Raw genomic sequence first — 26,605 nt, 5'->3', positions numbered from 1 at the left:
GCCCTCGGCCAGGCCCCACCCCGAAGCAGTGGAGCTGCAGCGCCGGAGTCTGCCCATCTTCCAGGCGCGGGGGCAGCTGTTGGCCCAGCTCCGAAACCTGGACAGCGCCGTCCTCATCGGTGAGTGGCCATGCCTGCGGGCCCTACCTTGCTCTCCTCTCCTGCCTGACTTTGCGAGAACAGTTATTCTTTGGTGCCTTACTCGCTCTTCCACCTTTTACTCGTTTCTTCAACAAATCTGAACACCTTTTCTGTGCTGGACCAGGAGAGGGGCCTCGGAGATGAGTGCGGCAGCCCTGCCCAGGAGGCGCTGACATCCTGGTGCGAGTGGCCGACGTGTGTAGGCAAAGACTTACCCTTCCTGTGAAAGGGTAGAGGGACACACCAGGGGCTTTCGGAGCTTAGAAGAGTGGATCTGGTCTGGTCTGTGGAGTGTTCGTCTCAGAGGGAATGCGTTCCAGGCAGAGGGGAGCTCCTGCCCGAGTAACTGGAGCCTTAGAAACAGTCCGGCCCAACGGATCGTAGTTTCTGGTGCATGAAAAGAGGCAGAGTTGTGGGGCAGAAACTGATTTCATGGGGTTTTAATCCCCAGCATTTAAGAGGAGCTAAAGAAGGACGGAGGAGATGAGCAGCCAGAGGGGGTCCCAGGAATGCTGGTAGTCAAAGGAAGAGTTGTAAGAAAAGCGAGGGCAGATGCAACAGTGAGGTCCAGTAATATGTGGACCACACACACACACAAAAGCCCAATGGATTTGTTGCCAAGTATTGATTGTGGATCCCATCAAGAGCGACTTCAACAGAGCTGTGTGGGTAAGAGCTGATTTATCATTGGGCTGAAGTTAAAGTAGGAGGTGGGAGAATGAAGGCGGGGGAGCAGGCTTCTGTTTTGAGAAAAAGGAGGGAAGCTGAGAGAATCTTGCAAGTACAGATGCTCGTCTACTTAAGATGGAGTTACGTCCCCGTCTTACATTCTGATGAATCTGTATTCGTAAGTAGAAAATATCCTAAGTTGAAAATGCATTTCATACGCCTAAACCATACATTATACCCTAACATCATAGCTTAACTTAACCTACCTTAAATGTGCTCGGAACACTTGAAATAGGTTACAGCTGGGTGAAATAATCTAACACAAAGCCTATTTTATAATAAAGTGTTGATTGTCTCATGTAATTTATTGATTACTGTACTGAAAGTGAAAAACAGAATAGTTGTATGGAAACTAGAGGTAGTTTCTCTTGAATATGTATTGCTTGTGTACCATTGTAAAGTAAAAAAATTCTAGGTTGAGGACCATCTGTATTCACAGGCAAAGGGGAAGAACTCAGTAGAGAGGGAGGCTGAAGTAGGATTAGAACAGAATAAAGATCAGTAGGCATGGGGTAGGAACAGAGCAAAGATTAGGAGGCATGACAACAAGGGCTATATGCAGAGCTAGCCTGGAGAAGGAAGAAGACTAAGAGATTGTAGGGCTGGAGAAAGGAAATAAGAGTGGTGTGACTGCAGAAAAGCTTGTAAGAAGAGGCAGAGGGAGATCATATTTGAGAATCCTAATTTTTCTGTGAGACAGGTGCAGGAGATAGTTGCAGGAGTTCTGACGAGCATGGGGGTCACAGGGCTTTAAGGCAGGTCCTTGGGGAAGGTTAAGATAGGACAGGCTGCAAAAACAAGAAAAAGATTGATGGCAGTATGGTAGCTTGGTGCAATTTTAAACATTTTATTTTTATTTATTTTTTGAGACCGGGTCTCACTCTGTCTCCCAGGCTGGAGTGTAGTGTAGAAGCAGAGCTCAGTCAGGTGTGGTGGCTCACGCCTGTAATCCCAGCACTTTGGGAGGCAGAGCTGAGAGGATTGCCTGAGCCCAGGGGTTCAAGACAAGCTTGGGCAACTTGGCAAGATCTCATGTCTACAATAAATCAAAAAATTATCTGGGCGAGGTGGTGCTCCTGTGGTTCCAGCTACTTGAAAGGCTGAGGAGGAAGGATTGCCTGAATCCAAAAGGTCAAGGCTGCAGTGGCCGTGAGCGTGCCACTGCACTCCAGTCTGGGTGACAGAATGAGATGCTAACTCAAAAGAAAGAAGAAGCAGCACTCGCTGCAACCTTAAACTCCTGGGCTCAAGCAACCCTCCTGCCTCAGCCTCCCAAGTAGTCAGAACTAGAGGTGTACACCACCACGCCCAACTAATTTATTTTTATTTTTATTTTTGTAGGCACAGGGTATCACTATGTGACCCAGGCTGGTCTCAGACTGATGACCTTAAGCAATCCTCCTGCCCTGTCCTCTAGGTGCATTTTGGCACTACTACAAACTCAGATTTGCCTCTGCACAGCCAAATTACAGGATGAGCATCTCAAATTCAAAAATCTGAAATCTAAAGCTATCCAATGACCCATTGGGTGCTAAAAAATTTTTGGATTTTGTGGCATTTCAGATTTTCAGATTTAAAATGCTTAACTAGTAACTATATGCAAATATTCCAAAATTTGAAGAAATCCAATATCCAAAACACTTCTGGTCCCAAACATTTTGGATAGGGTTACTCATCCTATATTTTACTTTAGCGATGCTTGTATAGGGGCAGGAAAGATGGACAGAGAAACACTGATCCAAGTTTGGGGTTTTGCCTGGTGGATTCAGCAGGAAGATTGCAGAATAATCAAATTCTGGGTCAGAAGGGCTGAGCAACCAGTCCTGGACCAGGAGAAAATGCACAAATTATGGGACTGTAGGAATCTGTGAGGTCAGAGAAATGTGGTGATAACAAGGGAGGAGAAGGATGCTCAGGTTTACTGAGTTTTTTTCTCTAATTAGGCACTGTTAAAGAAAGCCACAGAGGGCAGCAAATAACATTTTCTTGGTGCTTGCTGTATGCAGGATGCTTAAGTACATATGAGAGACAGAAACATTTAAACATTTCTGTTTAAATGTAGAATGGTCAGTTAAACAAGGGAGTTAAGTTGCTAAGGAACTCAGAGGAAGGCCACCTGTGCAGCCCTAGGGGCGCACACACGAGGCCTAACTTATCCTGTAGTGTGCCAGGCAGTCAGTGTGAGGGTGGGTATTTTGTCATAGTGTGGCCAAAGACAGAGGGTTTGAAAGAAGGTGGCAGGGCAGGGAGTGGCAAGGCATTTTTTAAAAATCTGTATAATGGTTGTGTTTTATTTTATTTCATTTATTTATTTATTTTGAGTCGGAGTCTCACTCCATTGTCCAGGCTGGAGTGCAGTGGCATGCTCATGGTCATCCCAGCATTGACCTGCTGGGCTCCGGTGATCCTTCTGCCTCAGCCTTCCAAGTAGCCGGAACTACAGGCGTGCACTACCATGCCCGCCTAATTTTTATTATTATTATTTATTGTAGAAATGAGGTCTCACCAAGTTGTCCAGGCTGGTCTTGAACCTGGGGGCTCAGGCAATCCTCTTACTTCGGCCTTCCAAAGTGCTGGGATTATAGGCTTGAACCACTGCGCCTGGCCATTTTATGTTTTTGCTACACCAGTTAGTGTCCTGTTGAACTTGTATTTATTTATTTATTTTGAGGCAGAGTCTCACTCTGTCAGACTGGAATGCAGTGGCATGCTCACAGCCACCACAGCCTCAACCTTTTGGCCTCAGGCAATCCTTCCACCACAACCTGGAACCACAGGCGTGTACTACCATACCTGGCTAACTTTTTGATTTATTTTAGAGACAAGGTCTTGCCAAGTTGCCCCGGCTGGTCTCAAACCCCTGGACTTAGGCAATCCTCTCACCTCTGCCTCCCAAAGTGCTGGAATTATAGGCATGAGCCACCATGCCTGGCTCTGTTGAACATTTATATTGTTTGCAGTTTTCTTCTGTCAGGAGCAAAGTTGAATAAAACTTCTTTGAAACTATATCTTTAATGCATACCTTTAATTATTTCTTTAGAATAAATTTCTGTAAATGAAATTGTGGGTCAAAGGACATAAATATTTTAAAGATCTTTGCAATGCAATTTGTCCTCCTGAGAAACAATACCAATTAACAGTCTACCAGCAGTATACATGAGTGCCCATTCTCCTGAGGCTTGACTAACTCAGAATATTTTCTTTTATCTTTTTCTTCTGACTTTGAGCTGTTCGTTAGATGAAATTTGTGTCGACTTGCATTTTCAGGAGACTTTTTTTTCTTTCCTAGGGGAAACTGGCTCTGGGAAGACAACTCAGATCCCACAGTACCTCTATGAAGGTGGAATTAGCCGTCAGGGCATCATTGCTGTGACCCAGCCCCGTCGAGTGGCCGCCATCTCTCTTGCTACTAGAGTCTCAGATGAGAAGAGAACTGAACTCGGGAAGCTGGTACCTGATTTCCTTCTTAATTATCAGTTCTTCTTGACTAAACAGTTCTCCTACTGTGCCCCCTACTTCTGAACAAGATGCTTTTACATACATTCTTTCATGCCTAGTCTTCTAGTTGTTTAGGCCTATCTCAGAGTTCTTTACCAGTTCCTGAGAGATCAGAGGCAGGACCACATAGCAAAACCTCATCTCTACCAAAAAATCAAAACAATTAGCTGGGCATGATGGTGCACTCCTGTAGTCCCTGCTACTCAGAATGCTGAAGCAGAAGAATCACTTGAGCTCAGGAGGTCTAGCTGCAGTGAGCCATGTTTGTGCCACTGTATTCCAGCGTGGGCAATAGAGTGAGACCCTGACTCAAAGAAAAAAAAAAAACCTTGGACTTTTTTTGTATCTGTATATAGCTTTGCATGAAACTGTTAAGTAAGTTGAGGTAGGAGGCTAATTTTAAATTCTTTGTAATCGTTATCATAATTGCAGTTAAATGTACGTGTCCATTGTCTGTCTCCCCAACTGAACTGCATGCTCCCTGAGGGAGTAAGGCAGAGTTGATGTTGTTCTTGCTCACTGTGATAGCTCAAGAGCCTCGCTTAATGCTGGATACACAGTGAGTGCTCAAGAAATGTTTGTTGAATGAATAAGTCGTTTCTTCCCACAGGTTGGCTACACAGTACGTTTTGATGATGTCACCTCAGAAGACACCAGGATCAAGTTTCTAACAGATGGCATGCTTCTGCGTGAAGCAATTTCAGACTCTCTGCTTCGGAAGTACAGTTGTGTTATTTTGGATGAAGCCCATGAACGGACCATCCACACAGATGTGCTCTTTGGAGTGGTGAAAGCTGCACAGAAGAGGCGAAAGGAACTGGGGAAGCTGCCTCTCAAAGTATGTGTAGCATGTTTAAGGGAATAGGCCTGTGTTGCTTCCACAGGGTGTTTTCTTCTTCCCGTTCTGCTTCAGAACTGTGGGAGAAAATTAGCCATGATGGGAGAGGTCATCTGCTTTGGGGACTTGGCAGGAACACAGGAAGACTTTTCCAGAGTTTGTTTCTCATCCTCCTCTTTGTTTTCTTATGTAGGTGATAGTGATGTCAGCTACGATGGATGTGGACCTATTCTCTCAGTATTTCAATGGTGCCCCTGTCCTCTACCTGGAGGGCCGGCAGCATCCAATCCAGGTTTTTTATACCAAACAGCCTCAGCAAGATTACCTACATGCAGCTCTTGTCTCAGTCTTCCAGATCCACCAGGTATGGAGTGGGGAGCACATTCCCCCAAAACTTGGGTTTACCTTGCAGCTGGTAGTGAACGCGTGTAGCCTTGAGAAGAAAAGCTGTTAAAGAAAATAGCTCTGTGAGTTGTGGCATCAAGATGAACAAGGGTTCCTTTGCCATGTCCAGGTTTTTATCCTTCATTTATAGTATCTTTTATTTTCCTTAAAAAGAGAAATAATTCACCTCTGACCAGCATCTTTCCTCTGCTAAGCCAGAAAACTTTCATATGTTAGAGCAGTGACTTATCAACTTTTTTTGATCATAACCCCGTAAGAAGCACATTTATGTTACAACCCAGCATACAATATATATAACTAAAATAAGTCTGTTGTGAAACACTGCCTTTCTTACTACATGTGATATAATCTATCTTCTACCTCATTAAAAAAAAAAAAAAAGTTGCTATTGACCCAATAGTGTATTGCAACTTAGAGTTTTTTTGTGTTTTTTTTGTGTGTTTTTTTTTTTTTTGAGTTGAAGTCTCACTCTGTCACCCAGACTGGAGTGCAGTGGCTGCTCCCAGCCACCGCAGCCTCGGCCTGCTGGGCTCCGGCGATCCTTCTGCCTCAGCCTTCCGAGTAGCCGGAATTACAGGCATGCGCCACCACGCCTGGCTGATTTTTTTTTTTTTTTTTTTTTTTTTTTAAATTTATTGTACAGATGAGGTCTCGCTGCCCAGGCGGGTCTCGAACCCACGGGCTCAGGCAATTCACTCACCTCAGCCTCCCAAAGGCGCAGGATTACAGGCTGAGCCACCGAGCCCGGCTAGAGTTTTTCTTTAAAACAAAAAAACAAAACTTTGTTAGGGAAATAATTTCATATAATTTTTCTTTTTCTTTCTTTCTTTTTTTTATTTTTTATTTTTGAAGACAGGGTCTCATTTTATCACATAGGCTAGAGTGCAGTGGAGCAGTCCATTTCAACCTCAAATTCCTGGACTCAAGTGATCTTCCCACTTCAGCCTCCTGAGTAGCTGGGACTGCAGGCACATGCCACCACACTTGGCTATTTTAAAATTTATTTTTATAGAGATGAAGTCTCACTATGTTGCTTAGGCTGGTTTCAAATTCCTGGCCTCAAGTGATCCTCCTGCCTCAATCTTCCCAAGTACTGGGACTACAGGCATGAGTCACTGTACCCAGCCTAGGGGAATATTTCAGAATTTCTTTTTTTTGGTGTGTGTGTGTTGGAGTCTCATTCTGTCCCCCAGGCTGGAGTGCAATGGCATGCTCACGGCCACTGCAGCCTCGATGTGCTGGGCTCAAGCAATCCTTCCGCCTCAGCCTTCCAAGTAACCGGAACTACAGGCTTGCACTACCACGCTTGGCTAATCTTATTTATTTGACACTTACTTAAAAAACTTGAATGGGTAAATTCATTTTATTTGTATAAATGGACTGTTTATACCTTCCTATTAACTTTCCGAGAACCTAGAGGCAAACTTTTAAAATTATTTTTTGTTTTAAATTAAGTGATGCATAGAGTTTAATGTTTTAAAAAGTCAAGTTGTAGCTGGGCATAGTGGTTTGCACCTATAATCCAAGCACTTTGGGAGGTGGAGGCGAGAGGATTACCTGAGCCCAGGGGTTCGAGACCAGTCTGGGCAACTTGGCGAGACTTCGTCTATACAATAAATCAAAAAATTAGCTGTACATGGTGGCACATACTTGTAGTTCCAGCTACTTGGAAGGCTAAGAAGGAAGGATCACTTGAGCCCAGCAGGTTGAGGCTGCATTGACCTTGAGCATGCCACTGTACTCCAGCTTAGGTGACAGAGTGAGACTCCAACTCAAAAAAAAAAAAGTCAAGTTGTTAATATTAAAATGCTCAAAGTAAAAGAATAGCATTTGCTTTTATTTCCCCATTCCAGATTCCTGCTCTGTAGGTACTCAGTTTCAATCCATAGCTGTTTTATCTGCATATTACTTTCATATTTCTAAAATATACTGCTATTTCTTGAGTTACCAATATTAGGAATTATATGCAGTGTTGAGGATTTTAAAACACTTTTCCCCCACCTCTCTCTGCTCCATCCTTTCAACATAGTTCTATCACAATGTTTTCTAAATCCAGTATCAGTATTAACAACATTGTGACCATACACTGCCAGCAGCACACCATTCCTATACCTTATTTCTTGGACAACGTATTTGTGCAAGTTTTACATGTAGCTGTTGCTAATTTTTCCCCAAATATTCCACCATTTCTTATAAGCCAGTCATGAATATTGTTGTGTGTTCAAACCCAGTCTTTCTTCCCCAGACCCAGAGTCTTTTATGCTGCTGTTCCCGTTGGAACAGATAGCTCTCCTAGGCCTCTGTTCAGTTGTCATCTTGATTCTTCCCTTCATCATTCTCCTATGGTGAAGTCCATTGCAGCACCCCATGACTTCCCAGCCTCCTGGTTGTGCTGGTTAGAGGAGAGAACCTGGGGGATTTAACCACATTGTACTCAGACTTTGAGCCAATCCCTGGCTTTTCACTCTCCCCTGACACACCTCTGCCTTACTTCCTTAAATTCTGAGGCTTTCTGGCTTCCCTGGGGAAGTTGGCTCAACTCTTGTCCCTTAGGAGACTCCCAGCCAAGTCATTCAGCCCTTCTTCCCCATGTCTTTCATTTTTCAAAAATAGGTTGAATCTTCTCATCTCCCATGTCTTTGTCTTTCCAGGACAATGTCCTTTACTATAATTTTGGTAGTATTTTGGGAAGAAGAAAAGATCAGTCTGCCTTGTGAAACTGCTAAAAGCAAACTTGAGATGAGAATTTTTCATGAATTGATTGCTACCAGTACAGTCCAGTTATATGATAGCTTTGATGAATTCTCCCACTGATATTTTGGCTGTTTTAAGTTTTATCCTTTCTGTATATACCCTGAACAGTTGTCCAGTTAATGATGGGCTAAAATATATATATATATAAATATGTATATATACTTTGGTATATACATATTTACATATATACATAATAATTAACAGTTTATTATTATTATATTTTAGAGACAGGATCTTACTCTCTTGCCTAGGCTGTAGTGTTGTAGCACTATAATAACTCACTGTAACCTAGAACCCTGGCTCAAGTAGTCCTCCTGCTTCAGCCTCCTGAGTAGCATAGGACTACAGGCACATGCTACCATGCCTAGTTAATTTTTAAATTTTTTTGTAGATGGAGGTCTTGCTATGTAACCCAGGCCAATCTCAAACTCCTGGCCTTAAGGGACCCTCCTACCTTGGCCTCCCAAAGTGTTGGGATTATAGTTATGAACCACTGGGCCTGGCCACTATTATTATTGTTGTTGTTGTTTTTATTTTTTCAGAGATAGGGTCTTGCTCTGTCACCCAGGCTTCGGTGCAGTGGTACAATCATAGCTCACTGCAACCTCCAACTCCTGGACTCAGGCAATTCTCCTGCCTCAGTCTCCCAAGTATCTGAGACTAGGGTGCCACCACATCCCCTAATTTTTCAATTTTATTTTTGTGGAGATGAGATCTCCCTGTGTTGCCCAGGCTGGCCACTATAATTATTATTAAATATTTTTTCAATTATTCTGCCAGTGAGCACTTTACATCAAGCAAAGTATTATATCTGAACAGATATGAAAGAAAGATTGTAAACAGGTATGTCATTATCACTTAGATGTTATTCCCTTTGAAGGTGAAGAATCCAGTGACCCTCAGTGTCTCAAGCAGCTATCCAAGTACAGTGAACTCTTTTGGGTGTATGAAAGTGCTTTTGGTGGCATCATTAAATAAGGGCTTCTTTTCCACTGTGACTACTTCTGGTCATTTCCACGGATTAAGATTTCCTTGTCATCTGTTTTGTCAACTTCATCTTTCAAGATGCTTATGCAAGGAAAGATGCTCCATGCAAAGCTTATTTGCTTGCCTGATTGTGCTTTTCGTGGTATTGTTACCAAAGCAATCTGGTGATTTCCTTCAAAACTTCCTTAATTGGTTTTTAAACATAGCTGGCTAACTTGCATTTGTTACAGTTTTGTGCCTTGCTAGTAAGAGTTTTCTTCTAAGGAGACGTCAACATTTAGGCTCATTTACATTTCCACACTTAAGAAAAATAACTCTGGGAAACAGAGTGCAACCTGTACTTCTCTCACTGTCTAATAATCCCACTGTACCTTTTTTATAGGAAGCCCCTTCTTCTCAGGACATCCTGGTGTTCCTCACTGGTCAAGAGGAGATCGAAGCAATGAGCAAGACCTGCCGAGACATTGCAAAGCACCTTCCAGACGGCTGCCCCTCGATGTTGGTCCTTCCCCTGTATGCCTCCCTGCCCTATGCACAGCAGCTCCGCGTCTTCCAAGGGGCTCCAAAGGTGAGTGCCCTACTTCTGTTTAGCCCCATCTCTGGGCACTCAGATGAATCCACCAGTGGCACCTATGTGCCTATCACCAGACTTCAGATAAGATGGATGGGATGCTCAGGTACCAATCAATTAGTTGAGAAGGTACAATGCTTAATGTGCTCAATATACTACAGATACAACGCACAGCTATAGATACTAAAACTGTTGGGTTGAGGGAGAATGAGAGGTAAATGAGTGACTGTTCTACGGGCCACATAAACTGCATTTTCTCATAGTGCCATATATCATGTGGCTCTGCTGTACCAGGCACTGTGCCAACACTTGCATACTCTAACATTCATCCTCACAGAACTAGCAAGTAGCTTATGATCCCATGAAGGTGCTGAGGCCCTGAGAGGGGCAGTAACAGTTGCTCCAGGGCACACAGCAAGCCACCGACAGGGTCAGGATTCCAACCCCATCTGTTTACTTTTGAATCTTATGCTTGTTCCACTACATCTCATCGCCTCAGATTAACCCCCTTCCCTACCCAATTTAATGAGCAACCATTAATATGAATGACTGCCATTAATAAGGAAGTCATCTTTTCTTGGTCATGAATGAATTGTGGAAATTAATGGTGAGAATATGTTTTAACACTTCTGAATCATATGTGTGTCATATGGCTTTTTGGTTTTCTTCCTCCTTTTAGGGCTATCGCAAAGTGATCATTTCAACCAACATCGCTGAAACCTCCATAACCATTACAGGAATAAAATATGTAGTTGACACGGGCATGGTTAAAGCAAAGAAGTATAACCCTGGTGAGAATTTGTAGCTCATGAATGTCTCTCCTGTGTATAGCGAGCAACTGTTGAAACTGTAGTCCCACAGTTTTCCCCCAAGTGAGCATTTCATGTTTGTTACTTACTGAGATTTGGGTGGCAGACACCATGAGTGAGACAGTCCAGAAGCCGTGTCCAGAAGGGAGACCTGAGGTAGGTATGTGAGACAAGAAGTCAAAGCAGGAAAGGAGAGCTCAGGTTTAGCAAACTTGGGAACAGAGGGTCAGAAACCTGGGCAGAAGGTCTGGAGCCCTCTCACAAGTTGGGCAAGACTGATGGCTCTAAGGCCAAGGACAACCTGATGCCAATCAAAGGTTCTCATCAGAAATTATATTTGTATTTAAGTATTGCTGGTTAGAGCACCCAGGCTTTCCAGGAAGGAATCAGATACTCTAGGCTTGGGTAGAGGGTAAAGCACTAGCTGTCTCTTGAGAAGATCCAGTGGAAAACTGCTTGAAGTAATTTTTACTCATGTCTATTTTATACCTTGTTTTATTTCACAGATGACTTGAGGCTGCTGAAATTGTTGCTCCCAAATATTTAGCTAAAGTGCTCTAGTGTTTACTAGGAGGCTAACTTTCACATGTGTGTCTCCTAGAGATATGTAGGTGAAGGCACATGGGTCTTCAGTGTCTGGTACAGAATACACCTTTATCAAGAAAATATTTCACATTTACTCCTAGGAAACAAACTTCACATTATCTTTGCTTTATAAAGCACATAAGTGACTTGAGGTATTTAATTTCTTTCTTCTTTTTTTTTCAGTCAGAGTCTCACTCTGTTGCTCTGGCTAGAGTGCATGCTCACAGCCACCCCACCACAGCCTCGACCTACTGGACTCAAGTGATCCTTCAGCCGTAGCCTTCCAAGTAGCTGGAAGGGTCTCGCTGCGTTGCCCAGGCTAGAGTGAAGTGGCTATTCACAGGTGCAGTCACTGGGCACTACAGGCATGCGACACCACGCCTGACTAATTTTTGATTTATTTATTGTAGAGACGAGGTCTTGCCATGTTGCCCAGGTTGGTCTCAAATCCATGGGCTCAGACAGTCCTCTCACCTCTGCCTCCTGAAGTGCTGGGATTACAAGCGTGGCCCACCACCCCCAGCTGAGGCATTTAATTTCTAAGTCATTGATTGGTAATATGACCAACAATCCTAGTTGTTGGAAACTTTAATAATTTTAGCACCAAAAAGGCCTGCATCCTGGGAAACTCTTAGTTCCAGGCATACTGGGGTAGTTGGCCATCATATGAGTTAAGCCAAGATCTCAGAAACCATTCTTCTGGCCGTTTGCTATGCGCGTGAGGTTTTCCTGTTGTTTTTGTAAAAGATTTCACACTGGGCCAAACCACTGCAGAGCAACCTCGTTTTGTGCTTTCTAATTTAGCCTTGAGTTTTTCTGGACTCCTGTATTGCAGAAAGAACCACTGGTGTTCTGAGGAATGCTTCTTTTTGTCAACTCTGTAGAAACTGTTTGTGTGATAAAGCACTAATAGGGCCCATTCTCCTTCTAGACAGTGGTCTTGAGGTGTTAGCAGTACAGCGAGTGTCAAAGACACAGGCCTGGCAGCGCACAGGAAGGGCTGGCAGAGAGGATAGTGGCATCTGTTACCGGCTCTACACTGAGGAGGAATTCGAGAAGTTTGATAAGATGACTGTGCCAGAGATCCAGAGGTAGGCTCCAGTTGCTCCTGCACTCCTGCCATCTGTACCCATGTCTCTCTTTCCTGTTTGCTTTTGCTTGCCCAGAACTGTGGTTTTTACTCCTTGGTAAGCGGTTCTGATTCACAGGCAGGGGAATTGGAGACAGATGAATGCCTGTCATCTTGTATTCTTACAGATGTAACCTGGCCAGTGTGATACTTCAGCTTCTAGCAATGAAAGTCCCAAATGTGCTCACCTTTGACTTCATGTCCAAACCATCTCCAGGTAAGTAGGCAAGTAGACAAACAACAAATGAACTCCCCCCCCAAAAAAAAAGTATTTTGGAAAAAAAAGTATTTTGGTGTAATCTTCTTTTGTTTATTTAATTCTGTGGATAATAACATTAACCATCAGAGAAGTCCCTCGAAATTATCATGAAATGATAGACTGATTTATTTATTTATTTAGAGATAAGGTCTCGCTGTGTTGCCCAGGCTGGAGTGAAGTGGCTGTTCACAGGTGCAATCATTGGACACTACAACCTTGAACTCCTGGGCTCAAGTGATCCTTCTGCCTCAGCCTCCTGAGTAACTGAGACTACAGGTGTGTTTCACTACTCCCAGCTGTGAAATGATAGGTTTTGTTCTGTCAGCATCATCATATAGGGACTCATAGTCAGATTCCTTAACATCTGAAACCAGTGAAGGTCATCAAATGGGTCCTTGCGATACTATAGAAACCTATTGAACTTTCTTTTTGGGGGGTTGGTGTCTCATTCCATTGCCCAGGCTGGAGTGCAGTGGCATATTCATGGCTACCCCAGTATCCGCCTGCTGGGCTCAGGCGATCCTTCCATCTCAGCCTTCCAAGTAGCCAAAACTACAGGCACACACTAACACACCTGGCTAATTTTTTGATTTATTGTACAGATGAGTTCTCTCCGATTTACTCAGGCTGGTCTTGAACTCCTGGGCTCAGGCAGTCCTCTCACCTTGGCCTCCCAGAGGGCTGGGATTACAGGCTTGAGTCACTGTTCCTGGCCCTATTGAACTTTTATTTGCGCAAGGACTGCTAAGATCAAATTTCTTTGCTTTTAACTGAAATTTGGTTAGCCTTTGCCCTTCATTAGCGATCTCTCTGTGGAGGAAGAAAACAATAATTGGGATTCTTCATGATAGTAACTTTGGCACTTGGTCTCTCATCAGTGCACCATTTTTTTTTTTTTCCTTTAAGAGAAGAAATGCAATTGGTAAGGGGGAAAAAAAGGAAGGCCAGGCATGGTGGCTTATGCCTGTAATCCCAGCACTTTGGGAGGCGAGAGGATTGCCTGAGCCTAGGAGTTTGAGATCAGTCTGGACAACTTGACAAGACACATCTCTACAATAAGTCAAAAAATTAGCTAGGTGTGGTGGAACACACCTGTAGTTCCAGCTACTTAGAAGGCTAAAGTGGAATAATCGCTTGAGCCCAGCAGGTCGAGGCTGAGGTGGCCATGAGTGTGCCATTGCACTCCAGCCTGAGCGACAGAGTAAGACTCCGACTCAAAAAAAAAAAGAAGAAAGAAAAATGTAAACAAGTGACTAGGCATGATGGCTCATGCCTATAATCCCAGAACTTTGGGAGTCCAAGACTGGAGAATTGCTTAAGCTTAGGAGTTTGAGACCAGTCTAGGCAACATAGCAATACCTTGTCTCTACAAAAAAAAAAAAAAAAAAAAATCAAAATATTAGTCAGGTGTGGTGATGTGTGCCTGTAGTTCCAGCTACTTGGGAGGCAGAGGAGGAAAGACTACTTGAGCCTGAGAGTTTGAGGCTGTGGTGAGCTATGACTGTGCCTCTGCACTCCAGTCTGGGCAAAAGAGTGAGACCTTGAATATAGGAAAGAAAGAAAAAGTAAACAACTGATGGGTGTATAAGGGTCCCACCCTGATCCTCAAGTTCATGGTTTTCCTCCCCTAGAGCAACTACTGGGACCATTTTCTAGTTGTCTTCTAGAGAAAATCTTTGCATATGCAAGTGTATGTAGTTTCTTTTAAAACAAAAACTAAGTGGGCTCGGTGGCTCAGCCTGTAATCCTGCGCCTTGGGAGGCTGAGGTGAATGGATTGCCTGAGCCTGTGGGTTCGAGACCCGCTTGGGCCACTTGGTGAGACCTCATCTCTACAATAAATCAAAAATTAGCCGGGTGTCCTAGCGTGCGCCTGTAGTTCCAGCTACTTGGAAGGCTAAGGTGGAAGGATCGCTGGAGCCCAGCAGGTGGAGGCAGCAGTGGCCGGGAGCGGCCACTGCACTCCAGTCTGGGCAAGGAGTGAGACTCCAACTCAAAACAAACAAACAAACAAAACAAAAACAATAGGCTGGATGCCATGCCTCACACCTAAATCCTAGCACTTTGGGAGGCTGAGGAGGAAGGATTGCTTGAGCCCAGGAGTTTGAGAACAGCCTGGGCAACATAGTAAGACTCTATTCCTACATAAAGAAAAAAAAAACTAACCAGGCAAGGTGGCATGCACCTGTAGTTCAAGCTATTCAGGAGGCTGAGGCAGAAGGACGCCATGAGGTTGAGGCTGCCGTGAGCCATGATCTTGCCACTGTACTCCATCCTAGGTAGATAAGGAATAATAAAACCAACACCTGTGTACCCATTACCAGTGCCATCGAAGCCCTGGGACCCCTCTCTGGCCGCCCTCACCTCCTTTCCACTCCCTTAGGGTAACTGCTCCCCCTTATTTTGTTTGTAATTTCCTTGCTTTTCTTTATTGTTTACTATATTCATATGTATCCCTCAACAATCTTGTTTCAGTTTGCATGTTTATGTATTTAGCCTCCAGTAACGTTCTCTTTTTTTATTCAATACATTCTGTAAGGTTTATTTGTCTTGATGCCTTTTCACCACTAAATGCTGTTCCATTCCGTGAATAAACCAAAATGTATCCATTCTCCTACTGATAAAGATTGCTTTAGAAAAGCCATGAAAAGCACATTGCTTTTTTCACTTAGCATATTTTACAGATCATTTGCTATTAGTATGTACATATTTACTATATCCTTAGAACTGCTATTTTATCTTTAATAGGTAATGTATTTACATGGTCCAAAAATTATAAAAGAATAAATGGTAAATAATGTCCTTCTCACCCCTTGACTCGAGCCTCCCAGGTGGCCTCTGAGGCAACTGATATTTTCATAGTTACATGTTTGCTTCTGGAGATATGTTCTCTGTACAACATATGAGTGTAGCTGTAGGTGAAATTTGTAAGTGTAACATCACTGGGCTCAAAGAGTATATGTATTCAGAATTTATATACATGTTACCAAATTACAGGTCATTTAAAAAGGAAACTGAACTGAAGACGATGATGTGATTAATAGCTTTGACAGGTGTGTCGGGGCAGTGGTTGTTGTGGTCTTTGCTATTGTTTGATGTAGAGTTATCAAAAGTTTCCAGAAGTGCTGAACAAGCTGCAACTGCATCCTTTTTTGGATTTTTGGCTCCTTTTTATGTCTCTGTTTCTTTAGATCACATTCAGGCGGCCATTGCCCAACTGGACCTGTTAGGTGCTCTTGAACATAAGGATGACCAGCTTACCCTGACTCCAATTGGAAGAAAGATGGCAGCATTTCCTTTAGAACCCAAATTTGCCAAAGTAAATGATACCCTCTCCTCAGTCCCCTTTCTGTGCATTACAGGTTAGCCATCCCAAAGTAGACTCCTGAACCCAGTGGCTTCTACATTAATCTCACTTTACTTTGTGTATAACCCTGATTTATATAGTGTGGGATTCACGGACATACTAAATCATGAGCCCTATCCACAAGGAATTTGGAATCCTGTGGGGAAGGCAGTCATCTGTTGTACAAAAAAGTAAAATAATGTTAATGTACGTAGTCATGGTTATAGAAACACTTGCCCTTTAATTCCTTAGATGGGAAACTGCAAACGCAATATACAGAGGTATTGTATTCAGAAGCTGAGAAAAAGCTGGTTTTACACAATTTTTCATTTTGATTTGCAGACCATCCTCCTGTCCCCCAAATTCCACTGCACAGAAGAGATCCTGACCATTGTCTCCTTGCTGTCTGTGGACAGTGTCCTCCACAACCCTCCTTCCCGGCGAGATGAAGTGCAGGGAGTACGGAAGAAGTTCATATCCAGTGAGGGGGATCACATTACCCTGCTCAATATCTACCGAACCTTCAAAAACATAGGTGGAAATAAGGTGACCCTTGTCTTGTTTCTTTTCTCAAGTGAAAGCTGCTTCTTTCTGGCATGCATTTTAAGTGTACCTTCCCTTTTTGGCTGAATTATCTAAAAAGTCACAATAAGAAAGCCAGATGTCATTTCAGAAATGTCTGAGTACTGGGAGATTACCAGGGAAAAAATATCATTCCAACCTTTCTTCTGCTTGTGTTTAACTCATACTTAATTGAGCAAGTTAATTAAGAATATGGTGACTCAACTTCTTAACCACAAAATGTTTTTTCCCCCACCTGTCCCTAACTTCCTTCATAGTAGTTTTTGCTGGCATGATACTTTAGTTTCTTGGGCCAAAATAGAAAATGGCAATATATTCTTTCATGTATTAATAAAATCAAGCTGGATGTGGTCTCTCACACCTGTAATCTCAGCACTTAGGGAGGCCAAAGTGAGAGGATTGCTTGAGAACAGGAGTTCCAGACCAGCCTGGGCAACATAGTAAGACTTTGTCTCTACAAAAAAATACAAAAGTTAGCCAGACATTGTGGTGTGTGCCTCTAGTCTCAGCTACTTGAGAGGCTGACATGGAAGGATGGCTTGAGCCTAGGAATTCAAGGTTGCAGTGAGCCATAATCATGCAATTACACTCCAGCCTGGACTTAAAAATAAAATCAGAAATCATGCTATAGTGTGCATATTTTTACATTTAAAAACAAAAAAAGCCATCACCCGAGTTTTAGCAGTTGTAAACTCAATTTATTTAAGGAAATAAAGTACTGTAGATAGTGAAAGCCCTTCTCTTCTCTCTTTTTTTTTTTTTTTTTTTGAGTTGGAGTCTCTGTCACCCAGGCTGGAGTGCAGTGGCACACTCATGGCCACTGTAACCTCTACCTGCTGGGCCCAGGTGATCCTTCTGTCTCAGCCTTACAAGTAGCTGGAACTGCCAGCATGTACCACCACTCCCATTGTAGTATTGTAGAGATGAGGTCTCACCAAGTTGCCCCAGCTGGTCTTGAACCCCTGGGCTCAGGCAATCCTCTCACCTCAGCCTCCCTAAGTACTAGGTTACAAGTGTCAGCCACCACGCCCGGCCTCCTCTCTTTTCCTAGTCCTTACTCCCTAATATACTATCCTGAAGTTGAGGTGTGGGTTCCCCATGGGCAAGAACATCCTTTTACTTCACATCCATCAACATGATACACTATAAATATAAATTTTTCTTATACTGTCCTTTTGCAATTTCTTTGCACTTCTAGTACTTCAATGACCATCCTGTGCAGGGCTCCTCAGGAATGTGGGGTACAATTTCTCGGGGACAGACCCCTACAAGTGAACCTGCTGGGGTTTGGGGTAGATCTTTCAGCTTTGCCAGGCTGACAGGTGACTTCCAAAGTTGTCAGCACTGCTTTAAACTCCCAACCAGGCATGGTGTAATCCCAGTGCTTTGGGAGGCTGAGGTGGGAAGATCATTTGAGGCCACAGTTTAAGACCAGCCTAGGCAACGTAGTGAGATGACATCTCTATGAAGTTTTTTTTTAAAGAAACAAAACTGGCCAAGCATGGTGTCTCATGCCTGTAATCCCAGCACTTTGCAAGGCCTAAGTGAGAGAATTGCCTGAGCCCACGGGTTTAAGACAAGCCTGGGCAAGTTGGCAAGACCTCTTCTCTGCAATAAATCAAAAAATTAGCCACGTGTGATGGCATGGGCCTGTAGTGCCAGCTACTTGGAAGGCTGAGACTGAAGGATCACCTGAGCCCAGTAGGTTGAGGCTACAGTGGCTGTGAGCATGCCACTGTACTCCAGCCTGGGCTACAGAGTGAGACTCAAACTAAAAAAAAAAAAAGAAAACTCTTCATAGTTAGATACAAGAGTTTCTATTTCTACCATACTCTTCAACTCTTAGCTGAAATGACCTTAATTATTGCCAAGTTGATGGATGTGAAATAATATCTCAGTTATTTTAAACTACATTGCCATGATTCCTCAAGAGATTAAGAATCCTTATATAACGTTATTGGCATTTATATTTCCTCTTCTGTGAGTTGTCTTCATTTTTACTTTCTTCCTTATTTGTAAAATTTTCTACAATGAAATTCTTTTTATAAGCACTAGCAACTAAAAAAGTTTTGTCCATTTTTCTAGTGGGTATTTGTCTTTATCTTAATTTTTAATTAAGATATATATATTCTGGTGGCACTAATGCTTTAGTTTTCCTTATTTTTTTTATTTATTTTTATTTTTTTAAAGATGGAGTCTTGCTCTGTTACCCAGACTAAAGTGCAGTGGCGCAATCATAGCTTTACGGCAGCCTCAAACTCCTGGGCTTTAGCACTAAGTTCCCTTGTCTCAACCTCCCAAAGTGTTGGGGTTATGAGCCACCATACCCAGACTCCTTTAGTTTAAATTATTAATATTTTCCCTTTTGGTTCATACATTTTGATATAAAGATATTTTCCTACATTCCTTTTTGGCACCTGAAGTTTTCCCTCTCAATTCAACTGTGTTCTAAATATTTTGGTATAATTGTTTTTTTTTTTTCCCCTACAGAAATGAGATGATTGTGATATCTATTTTTTTTTTCCTATTTAGGACTGGTGCAAAGAGAATTTTGTTAACAGCAAGAATATGATGCTGGTAGCTGAAGTCAGAGCACAGCTGAGGGACATCTGCTTAAAGGTATTGTCTCTTTCTGGTATTGTTTGGGGGACTAAACTGGCACTTTTTTCTGGGTAAAACTTTTTTAGTTGCTAGTGCTTATAAAAAGAATTTCATTGTAGAAAATTTTACAAATAAGGAAGAAAGTAAAAACTTCCCAGAAATCCACTTGAGAAGTGGAGGTTTTGCTGTCATACACAACTCCGTGGTGTCTTTTGCTGTCATAACTCTGTGTTGAATGTCTTTGTGCGTGGGCCCCTTCTGAGATAATCCCCTCAATACAGACTTGCACTTGTTCTTGGGAGACAGTTGTAGCCTGGACCTCTGCCAGTGTCTGATGCCAGCAGCTTATTGTCAGCATGAGAGACGTTTCTTCTGTTAGTAGCCTATTGTATTCTGTATTTTACACATTTTTCCAAACCCCCTTTTGTGCTTGACCAGTTTTCCTGCCAGTCTGTTGCTTAGCTTCATGAGTTTTCTCAATGTATTATTGGTAGTAGTATTCGTTCTGAAACTAGGACCCTTTAATTGCCAAAAATGCCTCTCTTTATGGTCCAGGCACTGGTCAAAGTTCTGGGATTTTACAGACATGTCTATGAGTAAGTATTTAAAGAAACAATCTAGAGAGGCAGTCTGTCATACATATACTCATGCAAGGAGGCAACAATAATCATAATAATCACTATCATTTATGAGGCATTTATTCAGGCTCTATTCTAAACACTTTTTATGTGACTACCTTAATTTAAATCCTCATTTCATTCATAAGGTTGACTTTGTTACTATTCCCATTTTAAAATGATGAAACTAAGCCTAAACAGGTTAAGTAATTTGCCCAGATCACACAGCCAGTGAATGGTGAAGCTACCAGTCTGGAAAAAGAGACCGCCAATTAGCCTCTGGGGCTTCTTGGAGATGGTAACAACTGAGCTAAATCTTGACAGATAAAGAGATAAAACAGAGTCTTCATCAGGAAGGATCAGCTGATTGCCAAAAACAAAAGCCCTCGAACCATCATAAAGGAAAAAATGGAGCTATTTTAACGGATAAAGAGGTCTCAAGAGGCTCCATGGCTTAGCCTGTAATCCCGCACTTTAGGAAGCTGAGGTGAGTGGATTGCCTGAGCCCGTGGGTTCAAGACCCACCTGGGCAATTTGACGAGACCTCATCTCTACAATAAATCAAAAATTACCTGGGCGCGTGGTAGCGCGCGCCTCTAGTTCCAGCTACTTGGAAGGCTGAGTGGAAGGATCACCAGAGCCCACCAGGTCAAGGCTGTGGTGGCCGGGAGTGTGCCACTGCACTCCAGTCTGGGCGACAGAGAGACTCCAACTCAAAAAAAAAAAAAAGAGAGAGGTCTCTCTTGGAGTCTGTGAGCTGGAAATATAGCCATGCTCCACAAGAGATTGGAATAAAGAACCAGAAAAGGCTGTCAGGAGCTGAGGCAGCTGGTTCTCTTTGTTTAGACTGCTCTCTCTTCTCACCTTCTACTTCCATATGCAGGCAATTGCTTTATGTAACTTTGTCCCTCAAGAGCCTACCAGAGATTGACTGGATTTCCCATTTCAGACCTAAATGCCTAGAAGAGAGAGGCTGGCCAGCATAGGTCAAGCAAGTGTGCACCACTGGTCTATTTGGCTATGGCTAGGGCAGTAAGGTTATATGACCCACTCAGCAAGGGTGGCAGAACAGGGACATTGACTGATGAAGGGCAGCATTTCTACTTGGGGCAGCAAACGCGAAGGCACAGAGACAGGAATCATGAAACGGGGCTAGGGAAGAGAAGGCAACCAGCTATGAAGGACCACGGGACATCTAAAGAGGAGGATTGAGAGAAAAGACAGGTGAGCCAGGCTCAGGGTGGCTCATTCACAGCTTCACCACGGGCAGTTTGCCTTGTTTTGCCAGGAGCAGTAGAGACATTGGAGGGTTTTGAGTGGATAAGAATGATTTAAGTTGTGCTTTAGGAAGAGGAATTTGGCAGCAATACATAAGAGGAGTTGGAGTGAGGAGATGATGATGTAGTCAAAGCAAGAGGGACAGGCCTTTCCTTTGGGGGCATCCTGATGAAATTTAGGTGAGGATGAGTCACCAGCATGCCTGTGGTCTGGTGGCTTATATGCATATCTCCCATCCAGTCCTTCTGCTCCCAGGTGTTAATTTCCCAGTTTTTGGTCGGTCTGCCTTCAGCTGTGCCTTCTTCTCTGATCTTGCTAATTCCTAAGGCACCTGAGGCAACAGCCTCTGAATGTCATCAACCACTTTGTTAGGCTTGCAAATGGCCTGCATTTTAGGCTCAGCTGCCCCAATACCTGGTATCGTGCTGTGCAGTGTTTATGTTTGGTGTCTTCTCCTTGTCACGTTCTCCTGAAACAGATGTCGATGCCAATCACGTCATCCCGAGGAGACACGGAGAGCATCCGCCGCTGCCTGGCTCACAGTCTTTTCATGAGCACTGCCGAGCTTCAGCCAGACGGTACCTATGTCACCACGGATACCCACCAGCCAGTGGCCATTCACCCCTCGTCTGTCCTCTTCCACTGCAAGCCAGCTTGCGTCGTGTACACTGAGCTGCTTTACACCAACAAGCGCTACATGCGGGATCTCTGCGTGGTAGACGCCGAGTGGCTATACGAGGCTGCCCCCGAGTACTTCAGGAGGAAACTGAGAACCGCCAGGAACTGAGCCACTCCAGGGTGCTGCCAGGATTGCAGGGACTGGGAGCTTGGACCACAGCTGTCCTTGTAGCTGAATGTGTCCAGCTTCCAGGAGCTTAAAAATGTCTTTGTCTAAACTCCTGGGCCTGAACCATGTAGATGTGTACATATCATTTATACCTTGGAAACTTCACAATTGTGCTTCTGGTTCTTGCTGGGTGTCTTTGGTGAGTAACTTCTGAGCTTCAGTTTCCTCATCTACTAAATGAGGGTAATAATAATTCTTACATGATTGGGGTCATGGAGTTTAGAGATAAGCAGAAAGTACCCAGAGCTATGCCTGGTGCACGATAGACATACAACGAGCTGTGAGTCATTATGCCTAATGTTACTGCTTTCTACAGGATGTGAGTCAAGTACAACATCATCTAAGTTCTTGTGACTGAGAAGGATTTTCTGGAAGGAGGCCTTAGGAGTCTGCAGAGCTTGCATGTTGTTCCTTGGTTCTGTTTTAATGTCTATCTGTATGAAGCTTTAAAGCAAAAAACATAAGCAACTGACTTCTGTAGAAGTTTCCAGAGGGAGGTGCTGTTGTCTTTTACCTCTTGGGATGACCATCCCTACTGATCCTTCATGTCTCAGGGGGTGGACTGCTCTATGTCTGTCTCCAAGCAGAGGCTAGTAAAGGAGTATCTTGGTCCTCCCCACCTTTGTGGTGTGTGTCCCCATCAGTGCTTTCAGGAGACAGGTAAGTTTCCTGGATGAAAGTTGATTTGTACCTTTTGAATCATGTCAAGTGCAGACATGGAAAACTGACCTTTTACTGTTGAGTGTGTGTATGTCACTCCCACATCCCCAGTTGACATTTTTCTCTTTGATTAGGCACCTGTGAGCGTGTGAGCATGAGGAATGACTCCGTGCTCCACGTCAGCTGTTTCTTTTTAGGCAGGGCCCCTGGTTAGAGCTGTGGGGTATGGACGGTAGGGGAGGGTACATGGTAGGTGAGTACCCAGAGAGCATCAGCCCATCCCAGCCACCACATCTGGTCTCTCATATTCTTGTATTTTACTGACTTTCTGTGATCTCTCTTCCTTCTTCATAGGGACTTGAGACAATCTGGCTTTGCTGCTGTCAGGCATCCCTCTCTAACCCTCATTGTCTACATTTGTCAGAGGGAATAGAGGATCTCCACAGTCTTTTCCTGTTCTGATATTTTGAGAAAGGAAAAAGACTTTAATGGTTCTTTTTTAGCTACTTAATTATCAAAAGCAAATAATCTTTCCCCAGAGGATGTTTGGATGAAGCCAAGATCTAGCTCTTTATCATTGTGCTTAATTGGTTCAAATACATCTGTGTAGTCTTTTGTCATTCCTTTCTTTCCTTTTTTTTGAGTTGTGGTCTCATTTTGTCACCCAAGCTGGAGTGCAGTAGCACAATCACTGCTCACCATAGCCTCAGCCTCCTGGACTCAAGCAATCTTTCCTCCTCAGCCTCCGGAGTAACTGGGACTACAGGTGTGCAGCATCATGCCTGGCTAATTTTTGTATTTTTTGTTGAGAAGAGGTCTTGCTATGTTGCCCAGGCTGGTCTCAAACTCATGGGCTCAAGCAATCCTCCTGCCTCAGCCTCCCGAAGTGCTAGGATTAATAGACCACACACAGCCTATTTTGTCATTTCTTACAGAATGAATCATACAGTTTATAAGTAGAAGGCCAAACTGCCTAAGAGGCTCTTCAGAGACCATGGAAAGTTTCTTCACTCAGGGTCCAGCAATCTTTTCAGAGACTGTGGCCTGATGGAGTACTCCCATTCCAGGGTCTCATCTGACCACAGTTGTATCTGTCAAGTCTGACTCAGTCTTCATTTACAACACTAGCCATGGTTCTGTGTAGTCAAGCTTTTAGCCAGTGTTTAGTGGTGTTTGGATAATTATTTCTATTAGAAATGGTTATATTTAGGCCAAATAAGACTTCACAGATCCTATATGCCTTATCTTATTGAATTTTTTTTTCTGGCTCAAGTTTTCTCATGTCCTTTTTTTTTTTAGTTGGAGTCTCACTCTTGTCGCCCCGCTTAGAATGCAGTGGCACGCTTACGGCCACCACAGTCTCAACCTGCTGGACTTAGGTGATCCTTCCACCTCAGCCACTCAAGCAGACACATGCCACCATGCCTGGCTAGTTTTTGTGTGTGTGTGATTTATTGTAGAGATGAGGTCTCAGCAAGTTATCCAGGCTGGTTTTGAACACCCAGGCTCAGGCAATCTTCTTACCTTGGCTTCCCAAAGTGCTGGGATACAGGCTGAGCCACCATGCCCGGCCATGATGAATTCTTAAACTTTGAACCAGTTCTTATACCATTTCTGACTTTCTGAAAAATTTTCCAGCAGGTTTTTTTTTTTAAGTATATTTTTCCCATCCATTCAATAGGAGACTAGGATATTTAGCCTGACTTGGTAAAAGAGTACATTGTATTTTTAATAAAACATTCATAGTGCTGGTAAAAAGTTGGGGTGGGGCAATTTATTATGTTTCTCGGCAAATTATCTCTCAAGCTAGAGATGTCTTGTGGGTCAAGTAAAATTTATCTTGGAGTAATTTATGTCCAGCTTAAGTACTTGAATAGTTTCCAGAAATGTCTGTCCTTTTCTGAGAGGTAAAGGATGTAAACAGCTTCTAAGTAGCTTTACTGTTTCTGTACAGAAATATGTTTTATCACTGTAACATTGTGGTAGAATTTTAATACAATATTTAGTTTTTTATTGGGCTTTTAAAAAAGTTAATTTTTAACATAGCTGCTCAGGGATTAAAATCAGATTGGAAAATCCATTCTGACTCCACATACAAAGAAATAGTTATTTATATTGAGCTGCAGGGGATAGTATACTTTCAACTTAAATTTTCTCAAGGTGTTAAATATTTCACAATGATATTGCAATATAATCTTCAGCTACTCTTTTCAATTGGTAAAATCTCTGATGGTGTGACACCTCTTTTCCTACCTATGAAATCCATATCTGGACGAATCACCAGCTCCCATGAGCAGCTTCATGTAAATACATGCACTCTAAGCAGCTCGCATGCCTCAGGTGTTTCTCTTCTAGTAATCATGGAGTGCGAAGCATCCAGAGTAACACACATTTCATTACAAGGGAGAAGACTGCACACACCAGGTCCTTGATAAAAACCCTTAATGCTGCATCGCTGCTAGTTTTAAGAGATGTCAAAACAGAGGCAAGTTTTGCTTTGCGGGCAAAACTAATTTTGTATTGTACAGTGATGTATAAAGCCACTAACCTCCAGGTTCCAGGAACTGCTTGGAACTGTGGCCATGCATCTAAGATAACATTCCTTGAGTATATAAGGAAATACTTGCATCCGTGGGAATTGTGTTTGATCAAAATATTACAACTTACAGAAAAAAATTACAGGGAGAAAAACGTTGGTTCAGGCTTATGTTGTATTTTGAGAGTTTGGTCATATTAAAACAAATAACTATAGAAACAGCTGTTGTATATAATGCTCATTTGCACTAGAGTGTAAAAACCATTAAAAATGAATCTTGTACATGATGTATGTGGCTTGTTTTTTGGGTCTCCTTTCCCTCATCCATAGAAAGCTGTTTAGAAAATATTGAGTTTTAGTCTCATCACTAATTTGGCAAGACATAACTTCTTGGTACCATATATGTCCTGTGTATCCTGAGAAGGTAGGATCTTTTTGTTGTTGTTGGAGTCTCACTCAGTGACCCAGGCTGGAGTACAGTGGCACACTCATGGCCACCGCAGCCTCAACCTGCTGGTCTCAGGCGATCCTTCCACCTCAGCCTTCCAAGTAGCTAGATATACTGGCACACGCCACCACGCTCGGCTAACTTTTTGATTTATTGTAGAGTCGAGGTCTCGCCAAGTTAGTTGCTCAGGCTGGTCTCCAACCCCTGGGCGCAGGCAATTTTCTCGCCTCCGCTTTACAGACGTGAACCACCGTGCCCGCCTAGATCATTGGTTCATAACCTAAATCTGAGGTAAGCCTTGGCTTCCTGTCCCCGGAAAAATGTTCCATTTAACTCGTGGGCAAGGTTGGAGGATGCGGAGAGGGAAGATCGCCGAAATTGATCATGGATCCTGCCTCTCAGCATCTCACGTCTGGTGAGGCGCAAGGAAGGCTGGTAAGCCAGAAATGCCAGGAGGTGTCTGCTGAAGGGGAAATCAAGCGTAGTGGCTGGCTGTTCCCAAGCGCAAGTTCCCATTAGGTGCAAGAGAGGAAGTTCTAGGAAGGTCTCCTAAGACCCTGGAGCCGGGTTTGGTGTGAGTTGGGGAACAAGAGTGCACTCCACGCAGTCAGAAAGCCTGGAGTGTTTTAAGAACAGTAGGTGGAAACGGAGAGTGTATAAGCAGCCGCTGGAGAGAAAGAGAAAGCCTCAGATAAACGACTCACGCCGCAGGAACACGGACGAGGCCCCTGGGAGGCTAGGCCGGAGGTTCCCAGCAGAGGGCGCGGTTCCGAACACAGGCTTCGGTCTCTAGGGCGCCGGCAGAGGCGCTTCCGGGCTAGGGCGGCACTTCCCGGCTAGGGCGGGGCTTCCGGTGGCGCGCGAGGTCAGGGGGCGCCTCAACCCGGGTCGTCCTTCGCTTCCGCACGTGTTCGCTGCTGCCTGCGCGATGCTGCAGCTGCTGCGCTGCGTGCCCCGTGCCCTGGGCTCCGCCGCCGCTGGCCTCCG

At 43.6% G+C, this 26,605-nt stretch overlaps 2 protein-coding genes across 3 annotated transcripts in view; both read left to right on the top strand.

Moving 5' to 3' along the window:
- The first annotated feature begins 3 nt into the window (after positions 1–3).
- DHX33 (DEAH-box helicase 33) lies at positions 4–23,238 on the top strand. 2 transcript variants are annotated; one of them, XM_008061977.2, is made up of 12 exons: positions 4–119; positions 4,159–4,319; positions 4,978–5,205; positions 5,399–5,569; positions 9,734–9,919; positions 10,602–10,713; positions 12,248–12,407; positions 12,574–12,662; positions 15,895–16,022; positions 16,392–16,595; positions 19,164–19,250; positions 21,606–22,586. In XM_008061977.2, exons 3-12 carry the CDS (start codon positions 5,047–5,049, stop codon positions 21,912–21,914), a joined length of 1,605 nt encoding a protein of 534 aa, XP_008060168.1. In that variant the 5' UTR covers positions 4–119; positions 4,159–4,319; positions 4,978–5,046; the 3' UTR covers positions 21,915–22,586. The 2 variants fall into 2 exon arrangements, with proteins under 2 accessions (XP_008060168.1, XP_008060159.1); XM_008061968.2 differs by lacking the exon at positions 4,159–4,319 and having other exon boundaries at positions 21,606–23,238.
- A 3,308-nt stretch (positions 23,239–26,546) lies between these two features.
- C1QBP (complement C1q binding protein) overlaps positions 26,547–26,605 on the top strand; it is a 5,664-nt gene continuing 5,605 nt past the window's right edge. Inside the window, 1 exon segment of the mRNA XM_008061922.1 lies at positions 26,547–26,604. Within this exon segment, the coding sequence (XP_008060113.1) occupies positions 26,547–26,604 (58 nt within the window).

This window comes from Carlito syrichta, unplaced genomic scaffold (assembly GCF_000164805.1).
Source record: "Carlito syrichta isolate Samal-C Ts95f unplaced genomic scaffold, Tarsius_syrichta-2.0.1 Scaffold95853, whole genome shotgun sequence".
Taxonomy (NCBI): domain Eukaryota; kingdom Metazoa; phylum Chordata; class Mammalia; order Primates; family Tarsiidae; genus Carlito; species Carlito syrichta.
Note: the sequence above shows the minus strand (reverse complement) of the source record. Positions and strands in the feature narration are given on the sequence as shown.

Coding starts and splice junctions, on each gene's coding strand:
- DHX33 (XM_008061968.2), top strand. CDS start 5,047: ATGCTTCTGCGTGAAGCAATTTCAGACTCTCTGCTTCGGAAGTACAGT. Junction 5,570..9,733: donor CAGTCTTCCAGATCCACCAG/GTATGGAGTGGG, acceptor CCTTTTTTATAG/GAAGCCCCTTCTTCTCAGGA. Junction 16,023..16,391: donor TAGAACCCAAATTTGCCAAA/GTAAATGATACC, acceptor TTTGATTTGCAG/ACCATCCTCCTGTCCCCCAA.